Genomic DNA, 27,919 nt, shown 5'->3' with positions numbered 1-27,919 from the left:
CTTCAAGGAAGACAACATGTACTAGAATTGTGTTTGTGGAAGCATATACTGCATAATGGGATGATTTCACTGATTGGTTTATTATCATTAATCTCAATACAATAAATAATAATTCTAGCATTTTGTTGCTTATATTTACATGTATATGTTCATTATAAATATATATAATATAAATATACACATAATTTATCTCTTAAAATGTCATTTACAAAATCATTATTAGCATTTTGGAAAAATAAGACTTTTCTAAATAATAATTTTTCTGAATTTTTCTTTTTTACCTAACATTAATGTCTGCTTATATTTTTTATTGCAGGGTTTATTTATACTTGTGGTGGAACTTTAAAAGGCCTTAATGGAACTATAGAGAGCCCTGGTTTTCCATATGGATATCCAAATGGTGCCAACTGTACATGGGTCATAATAGCAGAAGAAGGAAATAGAATACAAATTGTGTTTCAGTCATTTGCACTAGAAGAAGAATATGACTACTTGTCCTTATATGATGGACACCCTCACCCTACAAACTTCAGGACAAGGTAAGTGGATTTGGAGTGAAAAAAGGGAGGGAAAATATTTTGTGCCTAAACTAATCTACTTTTCTGCGAATGTTTAACATGTGGTACAATTAAATCATACTGACCATCTAATTACCATTCGTTTAGAAATATAGAATTTCATAAGTAAATTATTTCCATATCTCTGACTTCCCACACCAGAATACTGCTACTAGCATCTCTCAAAAAAGTGAATGCATATTTAATTGTGACAATTTAGGTAGTATAAAAGAAATTTTGTATTGTTAAATCAGTGATCTCTAAGCTTCATCGTTACGCTAGAGGCATAACTTTCAGTAAAATTAAAGTGCTCTATGAACTATGCATTCTAGGACTATATACTCAATTTTAAGGTACAACAAAGTACAGCACACTTTAAATTAAATATCTATATTATAGTGCAGTATATTATTTGTTGAGAATGTCTGAAAATATCTGAACAGGATACCCTTTCAACTGGGACATTAGCATTTCTGTCCTGACAAATAAAATTATTTTTTAGCTAGTTGATTAAATATGAAAATTAAGGGGCTGGGGATTTAGCTCAACGGCAAAAGCGCCTGCCTGGCAAGCGCAAGGTCGTGAGTTCGGTTCCCGGTACCGGAGAAAAACCAAAAAAAAAAGAAAATTAGCTAAGACCACAGTATTAAAATTACTGTTCACAATCACTTGTGGACAAATAGGTTACATAAAAATATAAGTACCTTATCTGTCTTATGAGAAAGTAATCTTAATTGTAGATCAACTATACAGCAAGTAAAAATAATTGAAAATTTCAGCCATCACATATCTCAGTCCTAGATTTATACTGTTTTTAGGGATTTTCTTTAAGCTGTGCAAGCATGCTTGAACTTCCAACTTGAAATATTCAAAACAGATGACATGTGAAAGTCGGAGCCTCGTTACACGCTTTGCTGTGCTTAAGTTTTGATTCTGCAATTGTGTCCCTGTTTCTAACAAGCAATGCTGTGTTCCTCCCGTTCTGCTCTGGTGGGTACTGATTGTCATCATTAACATTTTATACTTCCTTAGTCTTCCATAGTGGTTTCCATCATTTTCACGTTAAACACAATGCTCATGTTTATTGTACTCCAAATTTTAGGAGTGAAAATATAATATAGTGTAGAAAATGATGCACTCAGAAGTAAGATTTACAAGATGGTATTAGTGTGTGCTGCTCAGCAGGTGTCTGAGGAATCTGAGCCACTTCTGCTTTGACTAGGAGCCGGCCACAGGAAAGGGATGTTACCCAGCTCACTGCACTCCCAGTGATCTTAGAGATAATATGTGAAACAGCTGCCTACCTATAAAAAATCCTGTCAGTACATAGTTGAATTGTTTCCAATCAGAGTCATGTTTACATGTGTTTAAATTGTTTGTAATCTTATGTTGATGCGAGGAATATTTCACTACCCTGACTAGAGGTGGGGCTCTATTTCTCATTTATACACTTTTTTTTCACATTGATTTACTGTGCATTTTGATTTCTCTCCCTTTTCCCCTGTTAAACTCCTTCAACATCGAGCCATTTAAAAAAATATACCGCATGGCATACACTTCTGACAGTGTTCTTTCATCATCATTGCTAGTATGCTAAAAGTGCAGTATGTACTCCTAATGACACAGTGCTCATTCTAGGCAGAAGCCCAGGAAGTATGTGTTCCTGCAGGACTGTGTGTATTAGGGGCAACTGCTACACCAATACTCATGCAATGAGAATATAGGCCTTAAAAAAGAAGGGAAGGCACATCCTAGAATTCCAAGACAGCCAAAACATGTGTATAAAAGGCCAATGACTTTTGTGTGTTCTTGTTACATCAGCTGAATATGCTATGTAATTGGTGTAAAAATTTTAAAAAATAATTCTCTCAATTTTATCTGGCTGCTTCCATAAATGCATTGATAGTATTGTTTTTCTAAGTATCCTTTTCCTGTAGTTCCCCTTGAGAATTAGAAAACATGTTCTTATTTTCCCCTGCCCTTTTCACAAACAATTGTAGCCTCTGGGAATTTGAGAGACTTTGTGAGATTGGGATAATTAATTTATTGTTCTCATTGTTTCTCTACTAATCTGTAAATTAGAAACACTAGCACTTAATTTACACATTTCATGAGAATTACAATGTAATGGAGTCTCAATAAATCCAATTCTTGGCATTTATTGAGTGATTCCTCAGTACCTGACACTGTGCTAAGTACATTTCATTTATTATAGAATTTAATTTCTCCTCTACCCAATGTGAAATAATTACTATTATTATCATGATCATTCTGTAACTGTTAAAAGGAGGTTTAAATTACTTGCCTACAGTTAATGATGTTGCAAGTGGCAGGAGGCAACACTATCACTGCAAAAGAGATCTATCCGCATTCAGAGATTAAGGTCTTAAATATGTAGGTATAGCTTTTTATGAACAGTTACACACATATATACATAATACTCCAGACTTACATATGGCTATATAAATGAGTTAATATTTATTTTAGCAGTATTTGATGTACATGATTAATAAAGTCATACATTAGATGTAATATATTATAAACAAAAAATGAATTGTGAAAGCATTCTTTGGATTTTTTCAGACTGTATTCTAATATGCACTCTAATATTTCGCTGACTGTAGAGGTCTGTGTTCTTAAAGAAATTTTCTAGTACCTGATTTTCCTAAGGAAGACTGAAAGCAATGCAGTGTATAACCTTTAGCCCTTTAACCTGTGTTTATCTACAAATCTGCTCTTTTGTTAAAAGTTCAGCTACTGCTGGCAGAGACTGATGTTTACATCTGTTTCTGTGACTCACCGGCTTCTTTTTGCTTTTTCCACATGGGACCACCACCCCCATTAATGCAGATCCTTGCAGTATATCTGTTGTTCCCCTTCTCATTGAAATTGATCCATATATTTTATTATTTTTCAAGAATTCCAAAGATTAAAAAAAAACAGTTTGTTATCCACACTTTGCCAAAACACATGAAGAATGGTACATGAGGCTGAAACTTCCTTCATCAGTATGGAGATGTATTGTGACTTTTAACCACCAATTCCTAGTTTTAAAAACATTCCTTTAAGCTGTAATCATTGATGATATTGCTTGTTTCTCCATAAATTTTTAATTTACTAAATAAAATTGATATTTGAAGTTGAGTGCAATAGTTTCAGTAAGGCACTGTTAAATTTCTTTCTTGGTTATAATGTTAGCTTAGAACAGATGCTGGTATATTTTAAATAACTATTCTATTTTAATATATAAAAGTTATTGTAAGATTTATTTATGTGAATACTAAGAAATGTTCAATATAAAAGTAAACTGAAATAAGGAAAACAGAAAATATTCACCTATAAAATCATGAAAGAGAATATATTTGGATAGTTACAATCATTGTATATGCACAATTTTATGTCTATTAGCTTTCTCTACTTTATAATACACACACTTCATATGTGATTAGAGCTTCACACACATGAAGTTTTTGGTCCTTATATTTTGTTTTAGTTACTTTTCTGTCATTACTGAGACAAAACACCCAACACCCCAAGTTAAGGAAGGATATATTTAGCTTACACTCTGTAGAGATTTCATTCCGTAATCAGCTGGCTCTAAGGCAGGGTGGCATGGCAGAAGGGCAACAGTTCAAGGCAGCAGAAGACAGCAAAAGCAACAAGGGCCAAAAGGGGGGGTAGGCATGCCTCTTTTCCACCCTTATACTGTAAGTGGGCTATCCCCTCTGTGGGTGGGCGTAGTATTCACACCATCTCCTTGTCCTTCTCTTGCACAGGCTAAGGATGTTTACAAAGTGAGAACCCTGACCCTCTACTGATTTGCTTGGTTAAATGTCTGAATTTTTCCAGTTGGCACAATACAAAAGTAAACCACAATAAGGAAAAAAGAAAATATTACCTTATAATATCATGAAAGATTAATGGAGTTGGATAGCTAGAATCATTCTATGTAGACAATTTTATGCTCGTAGTAGGTCTCTCTACTTTATAATATACATATTTCATATGTGATTAGAGCTTCATATGCATTAATTCTTTGATCCTTATATTTTTATCATACAGCTCCTTTAATTATTCTAATATAATTTTGCTTTATTCTTTCCTATAGTTCAAGTATCTGCATCTTCATAAATATGTATTTTCTATTTGTTAGGTTTGTTCCTGTCTTTATTACTTTCTCTTTCTGGAGACAAAATACCTGAAATCCAATGTTGAAGCAGGAAAAGTTTATTTTAGCCCACATTCTGTAGAGGCTTCAGTCCACTGTCTGCTAATTCCAAGGCAGGGTGTCATGGCAGAGGGGAAGCAGTCCGTGGTATGGTAGGCAAAAGGCAGCAAAGCAACAGCAGTGGTAACAGTGAGCCTGTCTTATTTTTGTCCCTTTTATTCCAGTTAGGCTACCACCCTATTAATTGGTGCCACTGATACCTAGGATGAGGTTTCCATTCTTTATACCCTTAATCACATATGACACCCTTAATCCACATTCACACACCGCAAAGTAGTGGTTGTGAACCTGTGGCACTCGTGCCGTGGCGGGCATGTGTCGGGCAGCATGTGAGCCCAGCATTGTACTGCAGTTGTTTTTTTTTTTTTTTTTTTTTTTTCCCTTTTTTGTAAATTAAGACAAATTCATGTTCAACTGTAGTGCTGCCACTTTGAGTTTTAAAATGTGGGTCTTGGGTTGCAGTTTGGGCACTTGGGCTGCAAAAAGTTCATTGTCACTGCCCTACACCCATGCAGTTTCAACAACCCTACCTAAGTGCACATGAGGTTTTGGGGGGCTATTTAGATACAAGGCATAATAGGTCCTCAGAAACAGAATGGCTATATCAAAAACAAATAGCATTGCTCATATTACTAATTTTTCTTGCAAAATCATACAATATTACTACAGGTAAAAAACACATTATTCATTTTTTCTTAGTGTATCTTCTCTTGTCTTTTATTCTTAATTTTATTATCTATTCTTAATTACATATATATATATATATATATACATACCTGATTATTTTATATATTTAATATATATTCTTTGGTACATGGGAATCAAACTCAGGACTTTACACTTGCCAGGTAGGTGATTGTGCTGCTGAGCTAAAAGCCCGGCCCTATTTTTTCTTATTTAGTAGCAACTTTCATTTTGTCCTATGAAATATTTCTCTTTGGGGCTGGGGATTTAGCTCAGTGGCACAGTGCCTGGCTGGCAAGCACAATGTCATGAGTTTGATTCCTGGTACTGGAAAAAAAACAAAACAAAACAAAAAAAGAAATATTTCTTTGTGGGTATATAAAATTGTCTTTTTTGATGACCTGTATAGCAGCTTTCCCTTTCTATACTGGTTCTTTTTCTTGAATATTGAGACACAGTATCCAACACCTGCAATGTAGGGAGGACAGATTTAGTTTGACTTACAATGTAGGAGGATTCAGACCATGATCGTCTGGGTCCAGGGGAGAAATATGACAGAAAGGCATGACAGGACCAAGATTCTTCCACATGGAGACCAGGAAGCACAGCAGAAGACCAGTACAAGAAAAGAAAAGAACCAGAGACATATATAGTGCCCAAGATCACACCACCTGAGACACCAAGGAACACCCATGGGTGTGGCCTGTTTCTCTCATCTGCCAGGATTTTTTATTCCAATCAAGTTGATCTATGAGGCTCAAGGATCATAAATTATTTAATTCATTTATACTTAAGGAAGGAAATACTCATCATTTTCTGTTACAAAATGTTATCCAGCCTATTGGTTGCCAGTTAATTCATAGTGAAGGTCTTCTACATACACAAAAAAAGAATTAAATTTTTAATATAGTGTTTGCTATACTTTTCTTTAGAGTCTTTCCTTATGTTTTAATTGTATGCTGCTGTCAACCTAGACATTTCAATGTTTTCACTGTGTTTTGACTTGTCTTGACATGTTAATGTGTAGTTTCCTCACTTATGTTTCAAGAGGCATACCCTTTACTATGTTTCTCTGTGACAGAAAACATAGTTTACAGCAGCTTAAGATAAAAATGGGGGATGGGGATTTAGCTCAGCAGCACAGCGCCTGCCTGGCAAGTGCAAGATTGTGAGTTTGATTCCCGGTACCAGAGAAAAACAAAACAAAACAAAACAAAAAAAAAGATAAAAATGCCTTTGTTCTCACAGCTGAAAATAACTGCATTTTTATGCAATTTGTCAAGAAAGCAAAAGCTTCCTCAAAGGTCACGTAAGGTCCTTTTCCAACAGCACTCGTCAGCCAGAAGAACCAGGCCTTGGAACCACTTGGTCAGAAGTAGTCAAGAAAAAGCACATTTTATCTTTGAAACTCAGTGGGTCAGTGTTGTGTGGAGAAAGCTGAGGCCCAGTCCAGTGACAAAAATTTATTGGTATTCTATTTTAACCTACACAGTTTTAATTTACTATTACAAATCAAGGTTAGGTTTTAAGGCCTAACCTTTAATGACCTAATCTTTAGGCCTTACCTTTTAAGCCTAATCTTTTAAACAAATCATTCCTTAAATTATGATACAAAAATGTAGCTCACAAGTTCATAGTCATAGTGTAGTAATGACTACAAAATCAGTTTTATAATTTTAGATTTTAAAAATGCCATTGAGTTGATAATATGAAGAAAAAAATATAGTGAAAAATACCAAAAGCAGTGTAAATAAGAGCACTGAAACCCTCTTGATAGAAGCGTACACTAATAATGAGGCACTAGCTGCACAGAAATGGAGTGGTTCAGATGAAGACCGTTTCTTGCTTTTCATATGGCCATCAAGGACAGGGTGAATAGAACCAGTGACATCTGGGAGAACAGGATGGAAGTGAGAGATTTATAAGGGAAGGGAACCAGTGCAAAGATCCTAATTCTGTAAGACATATGTGAAAATGGTTAAACCAATAAGGCAGAGAAGTGGCAGAATAGGGCAGGATCGTACAAGGCCTGGCAGGCCTCCAGAAGATCATAAATGTTCCGGAGTTCAGAAGCCAGCAAGAGTTTTGAGCAGAAAGTGATATAACTCAGGTCATTACAAATAGTCAGCTTGGTTAAGCTTTCCAGGTTGTGCTAGTTTAGCCAAGTTTGAGCAGTGAGTAATGCCAGTCAAAGAAATAATTGAGCTTTTTCATAGTACATCCAAAAAAGGGAGCTCTGTTTTTCCAATTTCTCCTACCAGGAGGGACACATTTTTTGAATTTCCACAAATCACAACCCTGTTACATCTTATATTATCAAAGTTTCACTTTAAATTTTTGAAGAATAGATTCTGTCAACTCCAGCAGAAGAGAATCGTTACTGATATGGTAGATTCTGTGAGACAAGTAGGTAAGGGCCATGTATCAAGAGTGACATATCATTCAACATCATTGTACAAATTTTTCATCTCTATTTTAAGAAATTGTCTCTTTATGTGGAAAATGTAAAGTGGATATATTTAAAGAAAATGAAGAATTCTTTTTTTCTGTTTGTTCATTTTTTGCTTTTTTCCAGGACCGGGAATCAAACTCATGACCTTGCTCTTGCCAGGCAGGAGCTGTTCTGCTAAGCTAAATCCCTTGCCCCAAGAAAATGAATAATTCTAATGAGGAAACAACTCTAAAGAATATTTTTTGTCAAGGAAGGGTCTCAAGTCATAATATTAACTAGAATTTTGTTTAAAAATATGCTACTAAACAGTATGTAAAATCATAAATAATCTTTTGTATCTTGGTGTTCAAGTAAATTGTACATCTATTAACTTGCATATTACTCTACATGACAGCTGTGGTTATCTCATGCTGATAGAGTACTAATTATCTCTGTTATGTCACCTTTTGCTTTTTTAAGATTTTTATCTTGACTATTGAATGGGATTAAAATAGCATTCTAGTTTCCTTATGTATCTTTGAAATTTAGTGATTATTTTTCAAATACTCATCATTTAATGATATAGTGTACATACAATTCAACCTGAAAAAAAGATTGTCTCATAAATGTTAATATTGACTAAGATCATTCTTAATAATTGAGACCTTCAAATGAATCAAAAACATATCATGAAACTTTATATTCTAACTTTTTGAAGTTACAGTCTAATTTACTCACATTATGATGTGTATCAACAGCTTGTTCTTTTTATTGCTGAGTAGCATTAAATTTCATGAATAATTTATTTTCTTGTTAATGAACATTTACTTTGTTTGAAAGTTTGGGACTATTCTGAATAAAGAAGCAAAACATTAGTAAACAAATCTTCCATGGATGTACTTCATTTTGGTTAAATCCCTAAGAGTAGAAATATTTGGATATTGGGTAGACCAGGGTTTAATTTCTTTTAAAAACACTGCCAGATTTCAAAAACTGTCAACTATTTACTAGCCCATCATCATTATATGAGAGTTCTGATCACTTCACATCTTAGCCCACATTTGATGTCAGCTTTCTCGTGATTTTCTTTCCATTTTTGTGATCTTTGTTTTATCCAGCATATGCTTCTTAAACATCTACTTATATATCATTATGAAATGTCCTTTGAAAAAAATTTCCTTTGGTAATTACATTGATTAGTCTTGATATTAGTATATTAAAAGCTGTCATGCCATTTGTATGTTGTATCAATGGTTCTTTGGTGAGTATATCCATTGCAATTATTTTTTTCGAATCTTTGACTTGCTTTTTTATTTCCTTTCACTATCATTTTGATTTTTTATCTTAGCAAAGTCCAATTTATTAATAATGCATTTTGTGTCTTTATATATAGTCAGATAAATATTTGCATAGCTAAGGATGGAAAAATATCCACCAGTAATCTTCTGAAGTTAAAGTTTTACCCTTTGTAATTAAGTCTATAATCCATCAGGTATGAAGGAGTCTATGTTCATTCTCTGACATTTTGCTATTAAGGTGAAGAATTAATGTGATATATTTTAAGGAATCCTAGAAATGAAAACATAATACATTATGAGTCCCAGTTGGGTGCCTCCGGGCATAATTACAAGTAAGCATGCTTCAGTGTACTTTAAAACTGGGCTGATAATAAGTTTTGCTACAGAAAATTCTATTTACTTTTCTGTATTTCTATTACAATATTATTCTTTCTCTTATTTTTATGTTTTTTTTGTGATTTTCTGTAATGTATACTTTCTTCACCATAGACATAGAATATACTTCATTATGAAGGTTAAATTCACTGAATCTTACTTATTCCTGTATTGAATATCAATTAGTATTTACTCAAGACTATATTTTCCTTAATTCAGTAAGGGCTATAAAATATGTAATAAATTTTGTCACAATTTCTTATTTATTGTGCAAAATGACTGAATTCCTACATAACCATAGAATTCACAAGCCAAGGGACCTAACCAAGGATAAAAGTACAGTAAGTAAGTAGCAGTTGATAGCTCCACTCCCCAAGGTATAATTTGTAGGCATTTTTCCCTTCAGAAAATATTCATGGTTTCCAATATATGCTCCTGAGCAGCCACTATCTTTCATTTCTTATATGACTGATCTTCTCTTCTTCCTTTTCTCTTTTGCTCCCAGAATGTCCTATAAAACTTATTAATACTCATGATAGAATTTTTCCCTCATCCTAATCTCTGCTCTCTCAGTGTGAGGCAATCATCTATTTCCTGAAGGTATAATGAGATTGAGAATGTCCCTTGCACAAAATTATTAGAAAGTAGCTACATGACTTATTAGATCAAGGAAACGAATGACCATAGAGTTTATTTGATGGCACTAACTGTCAGTGATTGAACCCTTCTTCATGACATTTCTTGTGATGTGCCTCTCTAGACGGTCATAAAATTCAGATTAAGAGCCATACAACTCAATCCAATTTCCTGACCCTGATGATTTTCCCTTTTGGAGCTGGAATCAGTCCTTATAATCATCTTTCTGTTTTTCTTTTCCTTTCCTTTTTCTTTTTTCTTTTGTGTGTGTGTGTGTGTGTGTGTGTGTGTGTGTGTGTGTGTGTGTGTGTGTTTGCATGTGTGTTACAAAGAATTGAGCTCAGGGCCTGCTCACTAAATTAAAACCAGTCCTTTTATTTTTATTTTGAAATGATATTTCATCAAGTCGCTATATTGCCCCCGCTGCTGGACTCCCACTTGCGATCCTCTTGATTTAGCCACTCAGAGTACAGGGATTGTATGTTTGTGCCACCATTACTAACTCTGCTTACCTTTTCCACATAATAAAATGGTAAAAGAAGATTCCACTGCTTGACCTAAGGGGTATAGATAAATTTTGTAGGTTCTATGCAGAAATTATACAGGTGATATTAAAAACTATTTTGACTCAAGTAATAAAGTGATGTAACACCAGGGTTTTCTTGAGTATTTATAATATTAAGGTGATCCACCAACTAGAAAAATGGACTTTATTTACTCTTGGTCCAATAAAGACCTTGATGTAGAAAAACACAGAGCTGAGAAAAAATTAAAGTTGAATATAGAAATGAATTTTTCCATGATTAAGTTTGCAAAAGATATTATATTATGCTATCATCCTCCTTACTAAAGATTTATTGCCTTGCCATTGGACACGCAACTGAATTAGAAAAAAAACATAAAGTCAATTAAAATTTTGATGCACCTTAGGCAGTTAATGACTCTTCTCTTTACATCTCATTCCTCACTTTGGGGGATTGAAATTAATGATTGGATAGATCTCAAGGACACAGGGGATTTCTAAAACTCATTGGGGAAAGAAAAGGCTCTTTCAAATCTGAGTAATGCAAGGATTCAAGAGTATAAACAACTACTTGTTGTTTATACTAGGCATGTTGCCAAAAAAGAATTGAGGTGGCTTTTGGTTAAAAAAAAAAAAATGAACTAAATGAAATCATGAAAGCTAGAGGAGAAACATAGCAAAAATGACAATAAGCAAATTTGCAGACTTTGTTCCACGGATTGCATTTATTCAATATTTTATAGCAGATCTATTTAAAGGTTTACTTCCGTTGGTCTGCTTTCAGTCAAATCTCACTGGCAAGCTGAAAGCAGACTAGGCATGATGTTATAATTGCCCGGTGCTATTTCTTCTGAGGGTCACTTACTTCTCTACATTATTCATTATCTCACCTAGATAATGGCAGAGTCTATAAAAAAGGCTGTTCATGTCACAGAAAGAAATTTGAGTTTTGTAAAGTTCTCTAATGACAGAAAATGCATATTAGTTATGTAATACCTTAAACAAAGCATTAGGTAGGCTGTCCAGATGAATTCTGTGAATTCATTTATATCTGTTAACACATTCTCTGATTTTCTATAAGAAGACACAAGATACTCAGGACCTGTTTACAATTAACATTTCTGAATACATACTCTGTCAAATGATGCATATGTAATTCTTATACTATCATTTCTGATACTCTCTTGTATTCCTGTTATACAGATAAGAAATTTAAATTTTTAGAATTATTGATAATTTTCCAAGTTTAATAAAATTAAGATTTCAAGGGACTGAAGGTTGAACCTAAATAGGTTGTTACTACCTCATTACTAGTATTTATTTGCATCTTTTCAGTTATACTATTTTTGAGGTTATAGATTGGAAGACAAATTTTATTATTTTTTTTTATTTTTTAGAGTGTTGGCAATCAACCCAAGGCCTTGCACCTGCTAGGCAAATGCTCTATCACTGAACTACATCTCAACCTGGAAGATCAGTTTGAAACTAGATCATTATAAACTCAGATACCTCATTGCTAAATCTAAATTAGAACATCAAGAGTGTTAAAAGGTATAAGAAAATGGACCACATTTATATTTGTACTCACCTTAAAGGCTTAATTATTTACTTTTAAGACAATAAGCATCAAAAGAAATGAGTCACAGGAATAATCACCCAGTGGTGAACCATGCCTTACTAAATAACTCAAGTTTGATGTTATCATGACTTCCAGAATATTTTGAGCCCTCTTAAAAATAATGAAATTTATGAATGTAAGGATATATGTATAGTTGATAGCATTCATAGCCACCAAGTTTGCTTCAGGAAATGCAAAACATATTATAATTGTATTTTAAGTGCTATTTTTAGAAAAAGAACTTTCTGAAGAAAACCCAGATTGCACAACAAATAACATTAAGAATCAGCAAACAGAATTATATCCAATCAAAATTCTTGTGCACAGCAAAGGAAGGAACCTATAGAATGGTACAACATTTTGACCAATTACTCCTCAGACAGAGGACTGATATCTAGAACAGGCAAAGAACTCAAAAATTAGACCTCCCCAAATAAAAGACTCAGTCAGAATATGGGGAAATGAAATGAATAGACACTTCTCAAAAGAAGTACAAATGACCGATAAATACATGAAAATGTGTTCAGCATCTTTGACTATTACAGAAATGCAAATCAAAACAACACTGAGATTCCATCTTACTCCACAAAGAATGATTATCATCAAGAACTCAATCTACAACAAGTGCTGACAAGATTGTGTAGAACTCAGAACTCTTCTACACATTGGTGGGAATGTAATACAACCACTAAATTCCATAAAAGTAAAAACAGAAACTCTGTTTGACCCCTCTCAAAAGAAAAGTATTGAAATTAATTCAATATAATTTTAAACCTTATTTCTTAAAATGCCTTAATTTTGGGCTGGGGATTTAGCTCAGTGGCAAAAGCGCCTGCCTGGCAAGCGCAAGGTCGTGAGTTCGGTTCCCGGTACCGGAGAAAAAACCAAAAAAAAAAAAAAAAAAAAAAAAAATGCCTTAATTTATAGTGATGTTATTGAAAGCTCATTAAACTAACTTGGGAATGCTAATTATGGATTAGGAAGATAAGAAATTAATTAGGATTCAGGAAATTTGTGTAACAATTTTCTGAATAATTTTACATACTGGAGATTGAAAATCACTAAGTTAATCTTTGAAAAGTAGAAGAGATAAGATTTTACATACACACATATTCTACCCACACTATTAGTAAACCTGGTAAAAATATTGTTACTTTCACAACATACCATAAAGTGAATGGATTACAGTTACAAAGTTTCTTTTAAAAATGTGTCTTGAGATATTAGAAAATTAAAATCAGTTTTGCAGAATCCTGTTACTTATGTATGACTTTCCCGGATGAATGCTGATAAAAAGGTATAGAATCTTTGAAGTGGAGCCCTGCCATTTCAATTACCTAAAAATGTGTGAAGCAATAATAGCAGTCCCACTTCATGTGTTTTTAAGATGATATATTTTAATGATAAAAACTTGTTTCTTGGTGAAATGTGATCATTCAAAAATACTCAGCTCGCAAATGGTAGTATTCAAATAACCCACATGAATTTCCTATATCCTCCTATACTCTTTCTGAAAAATACCATATATTATAATATGACTCTGTAAATATCACTAGATTAAAATGAATGAGGATATTTGTAATACGTTCTTCCTTCTCTGTTCATCCCTCTGACTTCAACTATGTTAGTCAATTTCTTTCATTATGAGGAAGTACTGGAAATAATCAACTTATTAAAGAACAGGTTTATTTGGGGGCTGCAGATGGACTCAGTGGTTGAGGACTTGGTCAACATGCTTTAGACCTCATGTATGAACCCAAGCAAGTGAGGGGAATAAAAAAGACATGGAGAGAGAAAGATGGCAAAGTGAATTACTATCAACACCATTGTACTACAATAACAAATTATGCCCAAGCTGTGCTGTCTTCTCCTTCCCCCATCTCAGTGTGAGAATAAGATCGAGGGTCTAGTTTCAATTCCCAGTATCAATATTAATTAATTAATTAATTAAGCTACTAATTATTATTTCTTTCCATGATTTAGGAATAATTAAAACTTTTTATGTGAATGAGGTACATGATAAAGAGAAGAACAACTTGTAAATTTACATCATAATAAAAATCCCATAGTTGTTCAAAATAAGATATCAGTCATTTCCATGAATGTATACAAAATGAATGTGGAAGAATTTATAATCTGCTCGTTGTCTTGAGTAGGCTAGTTTAGGAAGTCTTTGTAGTTAAGGGTAGCTATTTTTGTACTTCTAATACTTAACATAACACCAGCACGACATAAATAGTAAATATCTGCCTGAACAATAGATCATAGAATACCATTACTTTGAATAAAATAATAATTTAATTTCTGTAACTCGTCTGAGTTAACCGTCATCCTTTTTTGGAATGATTTATTTGCCTAACTTTCATATATTATATTAAATAATCCTAACATCAAATCCTAAAGCTTCTTTCAATTCCAGAAAAAATGTATTTAACCTTAATATTGTAAGTTACATATTTACAGTAAATTTGCAACCAGATTCTTGCCTATATGTAGTTTATGCTTGAATTAATTATACTGACTTATCTTATGATAGGTACTACTTGCTAAGAATGTATCTTTTCTACCTTTGTAGAATGCAATTTCTTGAGATCTGAAACAGTTACATTTAAACTATTTTCTTCAATTTAATGAAAGGTAGTTTGAAAATATACAACTATAATTGTATTTTATTATAAATTTTTATTTGTGCCAATTTCTGATATGCTTTTTTATATCATGCAAGTAAGAAGTATAAATAACACTATGTTTAATTTTATTAGAGAATAACACTAATCCATATCATCCCATTATCCCCTATTCTATAAAATGCTTCACATTTTTATTGCCGTATTTTTTAAACATTGCTTTTGGTTTTTTTAAGACAGGTTCTTGCTCTGCAGTTCAGGCTGGCCTTAACTTGTATGTAGCCTAAGCTGGCCTTCAGCTCATAAGCATTCTCCTGCCTCAGCCTGCTCAGTGCTGGGATTACAGCCTTTCACCACCATGTCCAGCATTTTCTTTTATTTTATGATTGCAACCAGAACCCATCCCTTTCCTATCGGGTTGCTTTTTCTTTTTTGAGATTTTGTCTTTGGTGGAATATAGAAATATGGATTATCTGTGATAAAAGGTTATACTTAGAGATAATGGTTGATTTTCTGTTTGCACAAAACTTGCACTTCTTATCCAATAAACAGAAGAAGGAGAGATATTTTCTACTAACCTATTGATCCCTTCTTTACTGACAGCATAGGAGTCATGGGGTATTAATTCCATGTTGCTGTCACTCCTATTTTTCTTGTAGAATTCACTTACAGAGACTGGTCACACATTTATTTTCAAATATTTTATTTGAAAATTGTAGAAGGCTTTCTTAATTTCCTGTATTTCATTTTTGCTCACAAACTTTATTCAAGGCATTAACTTAGTCTACTTTGAACTTCCAGTATATCATTATTTTCAATGTGCCTATAGACAATTTATTTTTGAGTGACATTATTTTTTGTGTTAATTTTTATGGGAAGTTATTTTGATTTTCTATATGTAATTCCAAGGGCTATTCTTTTCTTCTTCATCATTTTATACCCACACTGTAATGGTAATATTTTATAGTAAGCAGAACATTTATTTAAGGATCTGGAAAACATCTGATTATTTCTAATTTTTCTATTTAATAAATAGAAGACAGTGACCAAAGAGTGTAACTTCTCTCAATCTTATAAAAAGGAGGAATATAAGAACATTATCATCACAGTGTCTTGAGGATTAAATGTGCACAGAGAAAAGATTTCTATAATCATTGATGAGGATAATTTTTAAACACTGGCCTTCTATTTATGGTATTTTAATTGTTATATCACTTAGTTCTTTTATGAGTCTGCAATCAGAAATGCTTATCAAAGTCAACCAAAGTATAATGCATATTGTTTTCACAGCCAAGCTTCTTAGAAATATAGTGAATATGTGTTTTCTGTAGATCTCCTTTCCTTATTGCTTATAATAATCACGGAATTTGATCTGTCACCTCACTGAAGCTACTCCAGAAAAGGTAACCTTCTCAACTACAGGAACTATGAATTATTTTTTAAGCACTGATATTATCTTCAAATGTGAGAATAATATGAATAAACTGACCAAGTCTTTAAAAATCTAGCAAAACTAATTGACAGTCCTAACAGAAGAACAATAAGAGCACAGCTCTAATTTCTGACTTTTTCATGTATTAATAATGTGGCTTTTAACAGAAAATTTCTCCTCTTTGGCCTTAGACTTCTTTCTTCTCAAAATGGGACAATAGAGTCATTTATAGTCTTGTAAGTGATGGATGATAGATGAAAATTTATGTTGGACACTTGATTCAAGTGAGAAACTTCATAACTGGTAGCATTTAATATACATAGATTCATTACTTAAGTTTGTTTCCCTGATTTTCTATAAAAGCTGCTCCAAATAATTTTGTTTACTTAAATATTTTAATTTTGAAAGCACAGTTAATTTTCTGTTTCAAAGGTTCTGTGACTGTCCCTGCTAGCTAACATTTGATTAATCCAGCTCTAATTATGTGGTGTAGTGCATTATAGTAGCAAGATATATATAATGGTTCAGAGATTACACTGAGCTAATATGTAAACATTATTTATAATTAATTAATGTTTCACAAATATAAACTTTGTTTCAGTGAAGATAATATACCATATAAGGAAAAGTTTAGGTGTTTAGCCAAAGAAAATTATACAGAATAATCTGACTTTACCAATTGCAAGATAGTGCTCAGGTAAAGGTAACAGAGAGTAATGTACCTGCATATTAATTTTATTTCCTATATTTTCTTCTTTTTATATCTCGTGTAGAAAACATAAGGAAATTACTTTTGATGTGCGAAGTCACTTTTCTGAATTTCTATTTCAGAACATGTATTTCTTTTCCATTCCTCAACACAGTACCTGATACCCACAATGTAAAATTTATTCAGGTCTCAGTTTTGGGTCAATTTAGTCAATGTTCAGCTGGTTCCAAGGCAGAACCAGCAGAGTGGAAGGCTGTGGATTTAGCACAGAAATGCTGTGTAACTCCTAGGAGCCAGGAGGCAGAGAGAGGAGGGGAATCCAGGAACAAGGATGCACCCTCCCCGGTCCTGCGTCCCAGTGACCAACCGCCCAACAGTCTCCAAATTCTAACAGCACATTTAGCTGCTGAGCTCATCAACCGATGAAGTTACTGATGAGTTCGGCGGCCCATGACCCAAGCATGTTCCAATCATCTTCTTTTGAGGGTTATTTTAGATCAAAACCATAACAGGGCAGAACTACAGAAATGAACAGAAGAAGTTTAATACAGGGACATAGAGAGGAAAGCAAGGAAAAGGTGATGGGGAAGCAAACTGGAAGTCAGCGCAAAAGATGCAAAGGTTTCCAATATACAGAATACACGGACTGCTGTGTTTTGTGAAAACTTGTAGCAATGCCATGCACTGTTGCCATGGAAGGGGACAGCCGCTGATCCTGGAGCCAGGGGTGCTCTACCCACTAGAAGCTGGCCCTAACGTGGCCATTTCAACTCTACTAGCTCTACCAAGGCGTACCTGCAGTAACCAAAGCTGGGATCAGCAAAGCCACGCTTTCACTTGCACAGTTGGCATAGTCAACACTCGCACGGTTCACAGGAGCAAAAGAAGACAAAGAAAGCGAGAAAGGAGGAGTGATAACTATTTCCTAGTTCTCAATGTCCGATCCTTCAATTTAGTTGGACATGTTGATTACTGCTTACATTGACGAGACAGTGTAAGTAGTAATCAGATACTGAGACCAGCTCTTTTCCTGCGCATGTGCATTTAAGTATCCAGTACAGTGCCGATGCATCCTGGTTGGAAAGATTTATCACTGAAACATCGTAGAGACATGTTTCCTGAGACTGGGTGCCGGGCTGTGGGACGTTGGGGATGGAGCTCAGGGCCTCAAATCTAAACCTGTGCTGCAGCACTGAGCTACACCGCCAACGTCCCCCAGAGCATTTTAAATATGACACAACATAGGACGCCTGCTGGAACAGCGTTATGTTTGGCTACAGTGAAAACTGAGTGGGCTTTCAGGTTTCACCTATCACCTCGCTGCACTCCCACCTCTCCTCTCGCTTTTGCCCCGTTTCCTACTAACTTTGCTGAAATTTCACTCATTTCTAAATCTTAAATTTAACGACTTGTTAGGTTTGACAACTGTGAATACAATGTACTTAACAGCCTACCCTATCTTAAGTACAGTTTTTGTCATTCACAAGCACTTCCCAGGTTATTCATAAAATCAGCAAGTATTTCAGAGTGTAAATGAAGTCCGCCCCTTTCTCTGTTCCCGAGAACTGATGAACACAATTGATGATCATCCCCTGGATATTTGTCCAGCTTAAATTTACAACTAATTTTGTCTTCATAGTATTTAGTTTCTGTATATGGCAGTCAACACATAGTGTATGAACATGCATCTGTTTGCTCTTTCATTTAAATCGTTGTTGACGATTTAAAGTTAGACTGTTGAAATAACTCTTGGATCATTTCTTACCATTTATGAGACAATATTTTCGTATTTTGAATGTGAATTATTTTAAGCTGCTATAAACATGATTATTTGATATTATCCTTGGCAATGATTTCTTTTATAGGACTCTGGTAGTTTACAACTTTAAATTGTTTAGGGGCTGGGGATTTAGTTCAGTGGCACAGCACCTGCCTGGCAAGCGAAAGGTCTTGAGTTCGATTCCTGGTAATGCAAGAAAAAACAAACAAACAAAAAAAACCTTTAAATCGCTTACTTCTAAATTATTTCATTCTATATTAGAATACACTAATTCTATAATTTCTGTACTCTATTAGTAAAATTGCAACTCATCTAGAGCTATATCAGACAGCTCAAGAAATGGAAATGACATTATAGTTTAAAAATCTATAGCAATCATTTAAATAAATATTATTAAATCAGTTCCATGCACAGATTATTGATAACAAAATGTGGTAAAGAAATGCTACTTCCTAAGCCTACGGTCATTTACTAAAAAATTACATCATTTAATTTTGGCCATGAAATACAAATAGAAGACTCTTGAGGAATGTGAATATAAATATTGTTTATTTTCCTGTTTATTGTTACCACTATAATATAATCATTGATATTTGTCTATTGGTACTTACTTTCTATATTTTTAATTTTTCATATTAAAATAAGCTATTTCAAAGAGAAGTTACCATGCAGCTCTTGGATTATAGATGATTTTATACCTTTTTAGGTACAGATAATCATTCGTACTTCCTTACTAAACCATAGAAAGTATGTGATCCATTCGTGACTTTTAATAGTTGAATAAACATCTAGGATTTCTAGGGCAATCTTTTTTTACTCTATTTGTTATCAAGGAAGTTAAAAATTAGAAAAATAAATTGCAGTTAAATAGGTCAATATTTACCGTAGCTTTCCTTATCAATGAGGACATACATTAATTTGTTAAAGAAATATATGATTTTTAAATGACTTTCCTTCTTTCTAGTGTTAAAAATAAATTTGCATTAATTCTCCTAATGTGTTCTTACCATAGATATTGTGCAAATTGTAGAGTTTGAAATATTCTGATGGTTTGCTTTATTATACTTCAATTCAAATTCCATAAATTAATGGACAGGTAAAGGAAATAATTATATAGCCTGTAGGAGACTTTAATGTTTACAACAGTTAAATAGTGGACACAGTTCTACATTTCATCCAATTTCAAATCATGTTTTTAGTTTTCTGAAAAACTACAATATATATTTGCTATAGATCAATATAAGCTCAAGTTGACATTTCCTATATTAGAAAATACCACACAAAAACCTCTAGAAATGTGAAAGTAGAACGTTAAAATAAAAGAAGACATTATTTATTAAAAATAACAAATATTTATGCCATTATATAATTATACTTGCCAATATTTGTAGTTAATCATTTTCAATGTCATGAAGTGGAAAAATTCACAATTATTATCTTTTAACTGTATGAATGGGTAATTAAAAAAATACTTCACAAAGAGTAAACCAGTTCATTATAGTATTAAAAGTAATTTATTTTCTAATCAGTAGTCCAATTTGAAATGCTTGGCTATAATATGATTATTATTTTAATGTGTATCAATAGACTGATTTTGCATTGGACAAGAAAATACAAATAGTCATATGATACTATTAAATTAATTTATAAGTAATTTCTAAACTGACCAAGTAGGTAAATGTTTGTACATATAATCTCTGTCACTATGTCACTGCTTGGAAACATTCGTATTTTCTTTATGTTATATTTCAATGAAGAGAAATTATAATTTTATTTAACCTAAAATGACAAGGAGAAAAGTTTTTAAGGATCTATATTATTCACCAGTTGTGTAGAGATGTGCACGTGAGCGTGTGCACACACACACACACACACACGCGCACACACACACACAGTGCTAATCATCTCCAAGTACAAGGATGATAATTTTAGAGAAACTGGTGCTGTGAACAGGGGAGATAACGAATGCTTTTGTGTATCTTAGAGTAACTGTTATGTTTTCAGTCACTTCTCTCTGATGATGACTTGGAAATAGAATCAAACTGTTTTGAAAAATGGAACAACAAGTTTCCTAAACATGAAAGTGTCTAAATTAAATTTATCGTATCTTAATCAAAACATTTTTGATCATATTGCTCTAGAACTTTATGCCAACTCTCAGTTATGATGTTCTGTGTTATTGGGAGACATGGTACTCCTTGTGGACACATATTTTAAGTCTCAAAGCTGATAAGTGGCATAGAATCTCACAAAATATTTATTGACTTTTTAATTTAAAAATCATATCTTCATACTTTGTCTATATCACAAACAAAAGAGGTCATAGATTGGTAGATGATGGATAGATAGATAGAACTGTATTATGTATTATGCATTATATAGTAGCTTAAATTGTATATATAATTCATTCAATGTTTGGAAAAAATAAAATTCCACACTTCTAATGTATACATATTTTATTGCATAATACAAGCCATGTATATTGGATGTTTTGTTAAATCTTTTGCAAATTCAATATTAATACCTTTCTAGAAAATAGCAGAGCCATAAATTTTTGAGTTAAACTCTTAGTAATTTGGACATGTAGATTAAACAAACAAATGCCAACATGGAAAAACCATGCAAAGTCTGCATTTATAGTGCCATGCTTTCTGGTTTTGTTTTTATGTTTCTTAACATAGGTGAATCATAAAGAAATACTTTAAAATTCCCACGCTAAGGTGTATAGACGAATGTTGTCAAGGATTTTTTTAATATACCCAAAAGAAATGTTTATGGGGGAAAATCACTGGAGTTAGACACAAGTTTAAATTCCTAAAGACATAGGTAATCTGCCCCCTCCGTCCTTCCCTCTGTACCTCACTTCCTGTCTCTCTATTTCTCCCTCTGTCTCTCTCCTTCTCTCTCTCCTTTGATCTCTTTGTCTCTCTCTGTCTCTCTTTCCCTCTCTGTGCTCTGTCTCTTGCCCTGTCTCTGTCTCTTTCTCCCCTCTTTCTTACTTTCTCTGTCTTTCTCTCTGTGCGTCTGTGTATTTGAGCACATCCTTCATTGCTTTCATTTCCTTGTTGATCATCATCTTGTTTCAAGTTTACCTTAAGCAAACAGCATGTGATGGGTCTCTACTAATTTTACATAGAAATGATCAAAAGAAATGCTGAGAGTTAGGAACTCTAAGCTTGGAGGGGGAAAACAACCTAGGAGAGCATAATAGCTTCTACTTGAAAAAAAGATTACATTTGACTCAAATACTGCAGATTTTGTTGTAATTATCAATAATTGGATACTTCAGGAAGAAAATTCTGCAAGGTGTGTGAAGCAACTGCAGTGCTCAGATGTGCCGTCTTTCTCAGGAGTGGATGGCAACAGTAGCAAAGATTTCTGTAGTGGTTGTTAAGTGCTAGGCATTGTTGCAAGTGATGTTATTGTATTAACCGACTTGAGTGAGTTCCAGACTTAAGAGGCAGGTGACATTTCAATGATATTTTGACAGTGAAGAACAAGGGAGAGAAAATGACCTGCTAATATCACACAGTAGTAAACATCTGCACTGAAATTCATCCCAGGTAGTGTCTTCCCTTCCAAGACCTGGAACTGGATGTGACTTTGTTAAAGATGAACAGAGTGTATTTGTCATCAAAATAATTACGACAATAGTAATGTTGACAAGTGCTAGGCATTTTGCTGGCTTTTTCAGGCATTAATCCACCTAATTCTTTTAGGCCCCATGTTATTAGAGGGAAGACACTTGCTTAATATCAAATTGTTAAAAAATAGTTCATATGTTATGTTGGTTTGGTGGTTATATTTGCAAGGGGAACAATACAATATAGAACACATATTTTATACGATTATATATAATAGTCACTAAAGAATGGTACACCTAAGATTGTGAAGGAAATCTGTCCACATACTACAGATAAGGAATTCAGCTGGATTCCAAAATTTCAGGCCTGGATCCAGAAATAATGTCCTACATGAGTCTAGCCGAATACAGCCCACAATGATGCTTCCCATGAATCCAGCTGGAGGCCCAGAGCCCATAACAGTATCTCACGCAGACCTGTTTCACAGATCTGTGCTGTGAAGGCCCAAAGGTCAGTGGTGGAATCTAGGAAGTCTGTGCCAGAGGGATGAAGGATCTGTGCTAGCAGGCTGAGGGATCTGCATTGGAGCCAGGAAATGATGTTCAGAAGAACCAGAACTACCCGGAAAGGTATCATAGCTAACCTCAGCATCAGTGAGGTCCCGCCGATGATCAAGATGACCAAGTTCCCATCAGGGAAGCCAACTCAGCAAGTTTTTCCAAGAGGCCGGCAGTGCACCATCTTCCCCTCTGGATCCAGGAAGCAATACTCAGAGTGAGGACCAGAGCTCCCCCAAAGTGAACTGTAGCCATTCTCAGTGCCAAGGAAGTCCCGAGCTCTTTGGAGGATGAAAACAGCCAAGTTCATCAGGAAAGCCAGCATGATGAGCTCTTCCAAAACAACCAACAGCTCCCCACAGCTTCTGCCAGCTCCTAACAGCCTCTCTCAGCTCCCAACAGCCTCCTTCTCCTTCTCCAGTTCTGCCTCTTATGCTGCTGGCAACAGTCCCCAGGTGGGCCTCCCACACCCAGCACCACACTTACTGAGTTCATCTGGGGGTTATAAGTTGACCACTAGTTATCAATCCACTGCATATGTGTTTTTCAATTATACGTATTTGAATATAAGTTCATGTTTGTCAGCATCAACTGCTTCTCAAAACTCTCAAATCTTTTAAAAGAAAAAGTTAAACACAGTTATGTATGAGGCAAAGGCACTTTAAAAAAATTAAATGCTTAGCCTTGGTGAACTGCCTACCACAATTTCCCTTTATTTCCGTTTTTTTCAATAATTCAGCTAGATTGCCTTTGGAATTATAGTCACTAATAAGATTAAAGATTAATTATTCAATGTATTGAAAAGTTTTAAATGAAATATTAAGGGGATTTTGAAGTATCCACTGCAGAAAAAAAACAATTGAAATAGTTGTCATTTGAATAACAAATTCTAGTTATACATTGCCTGGGTCCTTGGTATAATGTTAACTTTAAAGATCACATTCCAACATCACTGAAAAAAATGGTGTATAAAAACAAGGTGTCTTCAGCAATAGTGAGTTGAGCATATTCTCCACCTCTATTTTTGAGAGAAGCTAAATTTTCAAGAGGTAATGGTTTTACTCTTTATGTACATCTTTCAGGATTCAGACAGAAGACACAAAAAATGAAATACTTCAAGCATGAGGATATTTAATAATGAAAATTGTGAGCATCAGGCTGGAGCGGGATGGTAAATGAAAGCCTTTGCTAACTTTTAGGAAATCAGGAATTTGTAAAGAGGAAAAGCAAAGCATCAGTAGTGAGTTCAATTATTTGTAGAACCCAAAGGGCATTTCTGAATGTGAAATGGAAAAATCTCAAGTCTCATTCATCCCTCAAAAACAGGAATATGTTCTCAGAAACTCATCATTAGGCAGTTTCATCATTGAGCAAACCTCCTAAAGTTGTACTTGTAGATAGTGTTGTCTAATATACATCTAAACTACCTGGTAATGTTTTATGAGCCCATCTTTCCTGTGTGTGCCACTCAGCCATAGCATTCAGTATGTTTTTGATTACACCTTCTAAGTCACTTAGGAAAGAGCACTTCCAGAACTGCTTGAGAAAGTGATGAGCAGGATGGTATAAAGGTGCTCAAAGTGAGGGAGAAATATTTTGAGTCAGATCAATGGTAATGTGTCTTTTACTATAATATTTTTTTTAATTTAAACATTGTATTTTGAGCTTCCTATGTTACTTGCCGTCCCATGACTTCGTGTGCTGTGCTTCATGTATCCCAATATCAAGAGGGTGTGCATGTTTCATTCTGAGAGAGCAGCATTACTTTCACTACCCGTGTGTTCCCATAGTTTTTCTATTCAATTTGAAATTAAAGAGGTTAGTAGTTTGTTTCAGCAGAGAATTCCCTGTATATGCCTACATCATTTTTTTAAGAACTGTTGAACCAAAGTAAAGCTGTTAGATAATTCAGATGCAGAAATCTTACTGAGAGTCATGAGAAATTACTGCAAGAATACGCATGTTATAACAGTTTTCTTAACAGTAGCCCACTACAGAGAGCGAGGAAAGGGCAAACGCACCATGAATGCAATATTTAGTGAAATATAGTGAAGTTTCTGAAGCTCTTGAAACTATACCCGGCCATTCATCCTGAGTTTTATAATTGGAAGCCTGAACATTCTAGGATTTTGGTAATATTACCACTTCTTTCTATTATTGATGCTTCAACTTAGGGTCCCAGCATGCTCCAAAAATACTGAACATTCTAGGATTTTGGTAATATTACCACTTCTTTCTATTATTGATGCTTCAACTTAGGGTCTCAGCATGCTCCAAAAATACTCATTGGATTACATCCCAAGGTTTTCTTTTTTATTATTATATGGAAGTAATAAAACAAAACAATAGGAGAATAACAATAGTTAATACATTACATATTGTTAGCTTCAAAGTAGTTACTCAGAGTACAAGATGAGAAGTTCCTTGCTGTTTTTGTTTGTTTGATTTTTGGTACTGGGAATCGAACTCAGGACCTCACTCTTGCAGGGCAGGTGCTGCATGTTAAGCTAAATTCCTGGTCCTCAGACTGCAAGATATAGGCATGAAAAGTTGTCCAAATGACATTAGCTCAAACCTTTATTTTCAATGAACTAAGAGAAACTATTAGTATAACTATTTTATCTATCATGTATTTTTTCCATTTTTCCCTTCCTTCTTGCTCCTTTTCCGACCCCAGTTCCTCTTTGCTTTTGTATAGTTTCTTCCCATTGGTTTTGCTAAGATGCACAGGCTGGCTTTGGAGTTGTAATCCACCTGCTTCAGCCTCCCAAGTAGATCACTTTTAATTTAAAATAAAACTCTTCAGCCAGGCATGGTAGCTCACACCTGTAATCCCAGCACTTGGGAGGCTGAGGCAAGAGGAACACTGTGAATTCGAGGCCGCCGGAGCTACACAGTGAGTTTAAGACCGGCCTGAACTGCACTGAGAGACCCTGCTTCAAAAAGATGAAAAAGTCAAATAAAATAAAACTCTTCAAAATCCACCCCCAGGCTTTCTTCCTCTTTACTGTCTCTTCCTCATTATTTTTCCTTTGTCATCCCTCTGTCTTTCCTGCTTTTCTTTCCATGTCAACTTTTCTCCTATGTTATTGAAAAGAGAAGTAAGCTATTAATCTTTTAATTAAAACTATGGCTTTCATTTTCATTCTTATTCTGGAGAAAGTTCCAAATGTTATAATCAGCTGAGAGACACAATATATTAAAATATATATCTGAAATAGCTTGATTTTTCTATTACAAATAGCATAGATTAAATCATTCTTGACTCACATTCAAAAAAAAAACTTACCATTAAAAATAAATAAATGTATGTACAAAATGAGACAGGTATTATTCTTATCTACCACACATGATGTTTTGAAGTTTTCTGTCACATTAATTTATGATATGGCATGTTAACTCTAATTAATTAGAATAAATTTTATATGAATAAATTTTTATTTATAAAAGCATATACAATGACATCTTAGGTGGCTTGTTGCAACTTAAATTTCTATTAATTTTGTACTTACTAATTTTAATAGTATTACCTAATAATGCTTCAGGGATACTTTCATTCCAAAAGGGGCATAAGAATTTATATGACCATATATCTAATTGTTTAATATTTAATACATATAACAAAGAACAACCAATCAGACTATTCTCAAATAAAATATAAAATGTAATGATAAAGATTGAGAATCTACACAGGCAAAAAGAAATAAATGCTTTATAAACAGAAACTATTAAACAAAAGATGAAAAAGTCCAATATATTGGACCACCTTATCAAATGAGTCATTATTCTGGAATAATAGTTATAGGCTAAACCTGATTTATAACAAGATACTCAGGAAATAATAAGGAAATGTGAAAATAAAAAAATTATGTGAATTTTTATTGAAGCTAAATGCTTCAATAATTATCCTTTTATCTGAATTTATGCACATTTTCTTTCTTTTTTTTTGAGACAGGGTCTCCTTGTGTAGTTCAGAGAGCCTTGAATTCACACCAGTCCTCCTGCCTCAGCCTCCTGAGTGCTGGAATACAGGCATATGTCACCATGCCCACCTTATGTACATTTTTAAAAAACAAATTTCTAGTGAGAGAAAATGGTGATTATTACAATCACACAAAGTTCCTCCTTAGAAAAATTAATATATTTTACCCTTATTTTGGCCACCATTTCTTAATTTTGACTTTTCTTAAAAATAATATGGAAGGAAATTTATACTCCATGATTGGTAAAGATTGGCAGTTTTCCCATCAATCTTATTTAATTTTCCAGTGGGAAATATCTCTGCTATCCACTGGTGATTTTTGCTGTAAAGATATGAAAAACTGCAACCAAATAATTTTTCTCTAATACCTGCCTCACCTTTAGCTCAGTGATTTTCATGATCCAGTCTCTGCCAGCCTGGACTACTGGAAGATACTTTCTAGGTAAAATTATGCTTCTATCAATAGCACAACTGTCAGGATAGTTCTATGGGATTATGGAGAAACAGAGATGAACTGGAAATGCATTTTACCTTCACAGAAAAATCATTTCCTTCATGGGAATACCCATAGTGAAGAAAGAAATGGAGGCGGGAGTTATGTGTTTGTATCTTTGTTCCATTGCCTGCCAGCTGTATGAATTTAAACAAGTTACTGATCATTTCCAAGCTGTCATTTCTCGCACTGCGAGTCAGAGAAAATACAGTTGCATTGTGGTACTACTTTCCAAGAAAAAGTGTCATTTACTGTGTGATTTCATCATGTATCAGTGTGAAGGAAATTTAAATGATAATGCAATAATTTAATAGTATACACAAAGCACTAAATTTTACCAATATTTGAATCAGTATAAAAACTATATGAAAAAATATCATTACTCATACAATACTGTGATTTTTT

The 27,919-nt window shown here is 33.9% G+C and overlaps 1 protein-coding gene across 1 annotated transcript in view; it reads left to right on the top strand.

Moving 5' to 3' along the window:
• The window catches only part of Csmd3 (CUB and Sushi multiple domains 3), a 1,085,099-nt gene that overhangs the window by 121,044 nt on the left and 936,136 nt on the right, over nt 1-27,919 (top strand). The window contains exon 2 of the mRNA XM_005381888.2: nt 317-539. Within this exon, the coding sequence (XP_005381945.1) occupies nt 317-539 (223 nt within the window). The remainder of the gene's footprint in view (nt 1-316; nt 540-27,919) is intronic.

Source organism: Chinchilla lanigera, unplaced genomic scaffold (assembly GCF_000276665.1).
Source record: "Chinchilla lanigera isolate Chin_1 unplaced genomic scaffold, ChiLan1.0 scaffold00016, whole genome shotgun sequence".
NCBI classification, from domain to species: domain Eukaryota; kingdom Metazoa; phylum Chordata; class Mammalia; order Rodentia; family Chinchillidae; genus Chinchilla; species Chinchilla lanigera.
The sequence above is the reverse complement of the archived record's forward strand: the minus strand, read 5'-3'. Positions and strand labels throughout refer to the sequence as shown.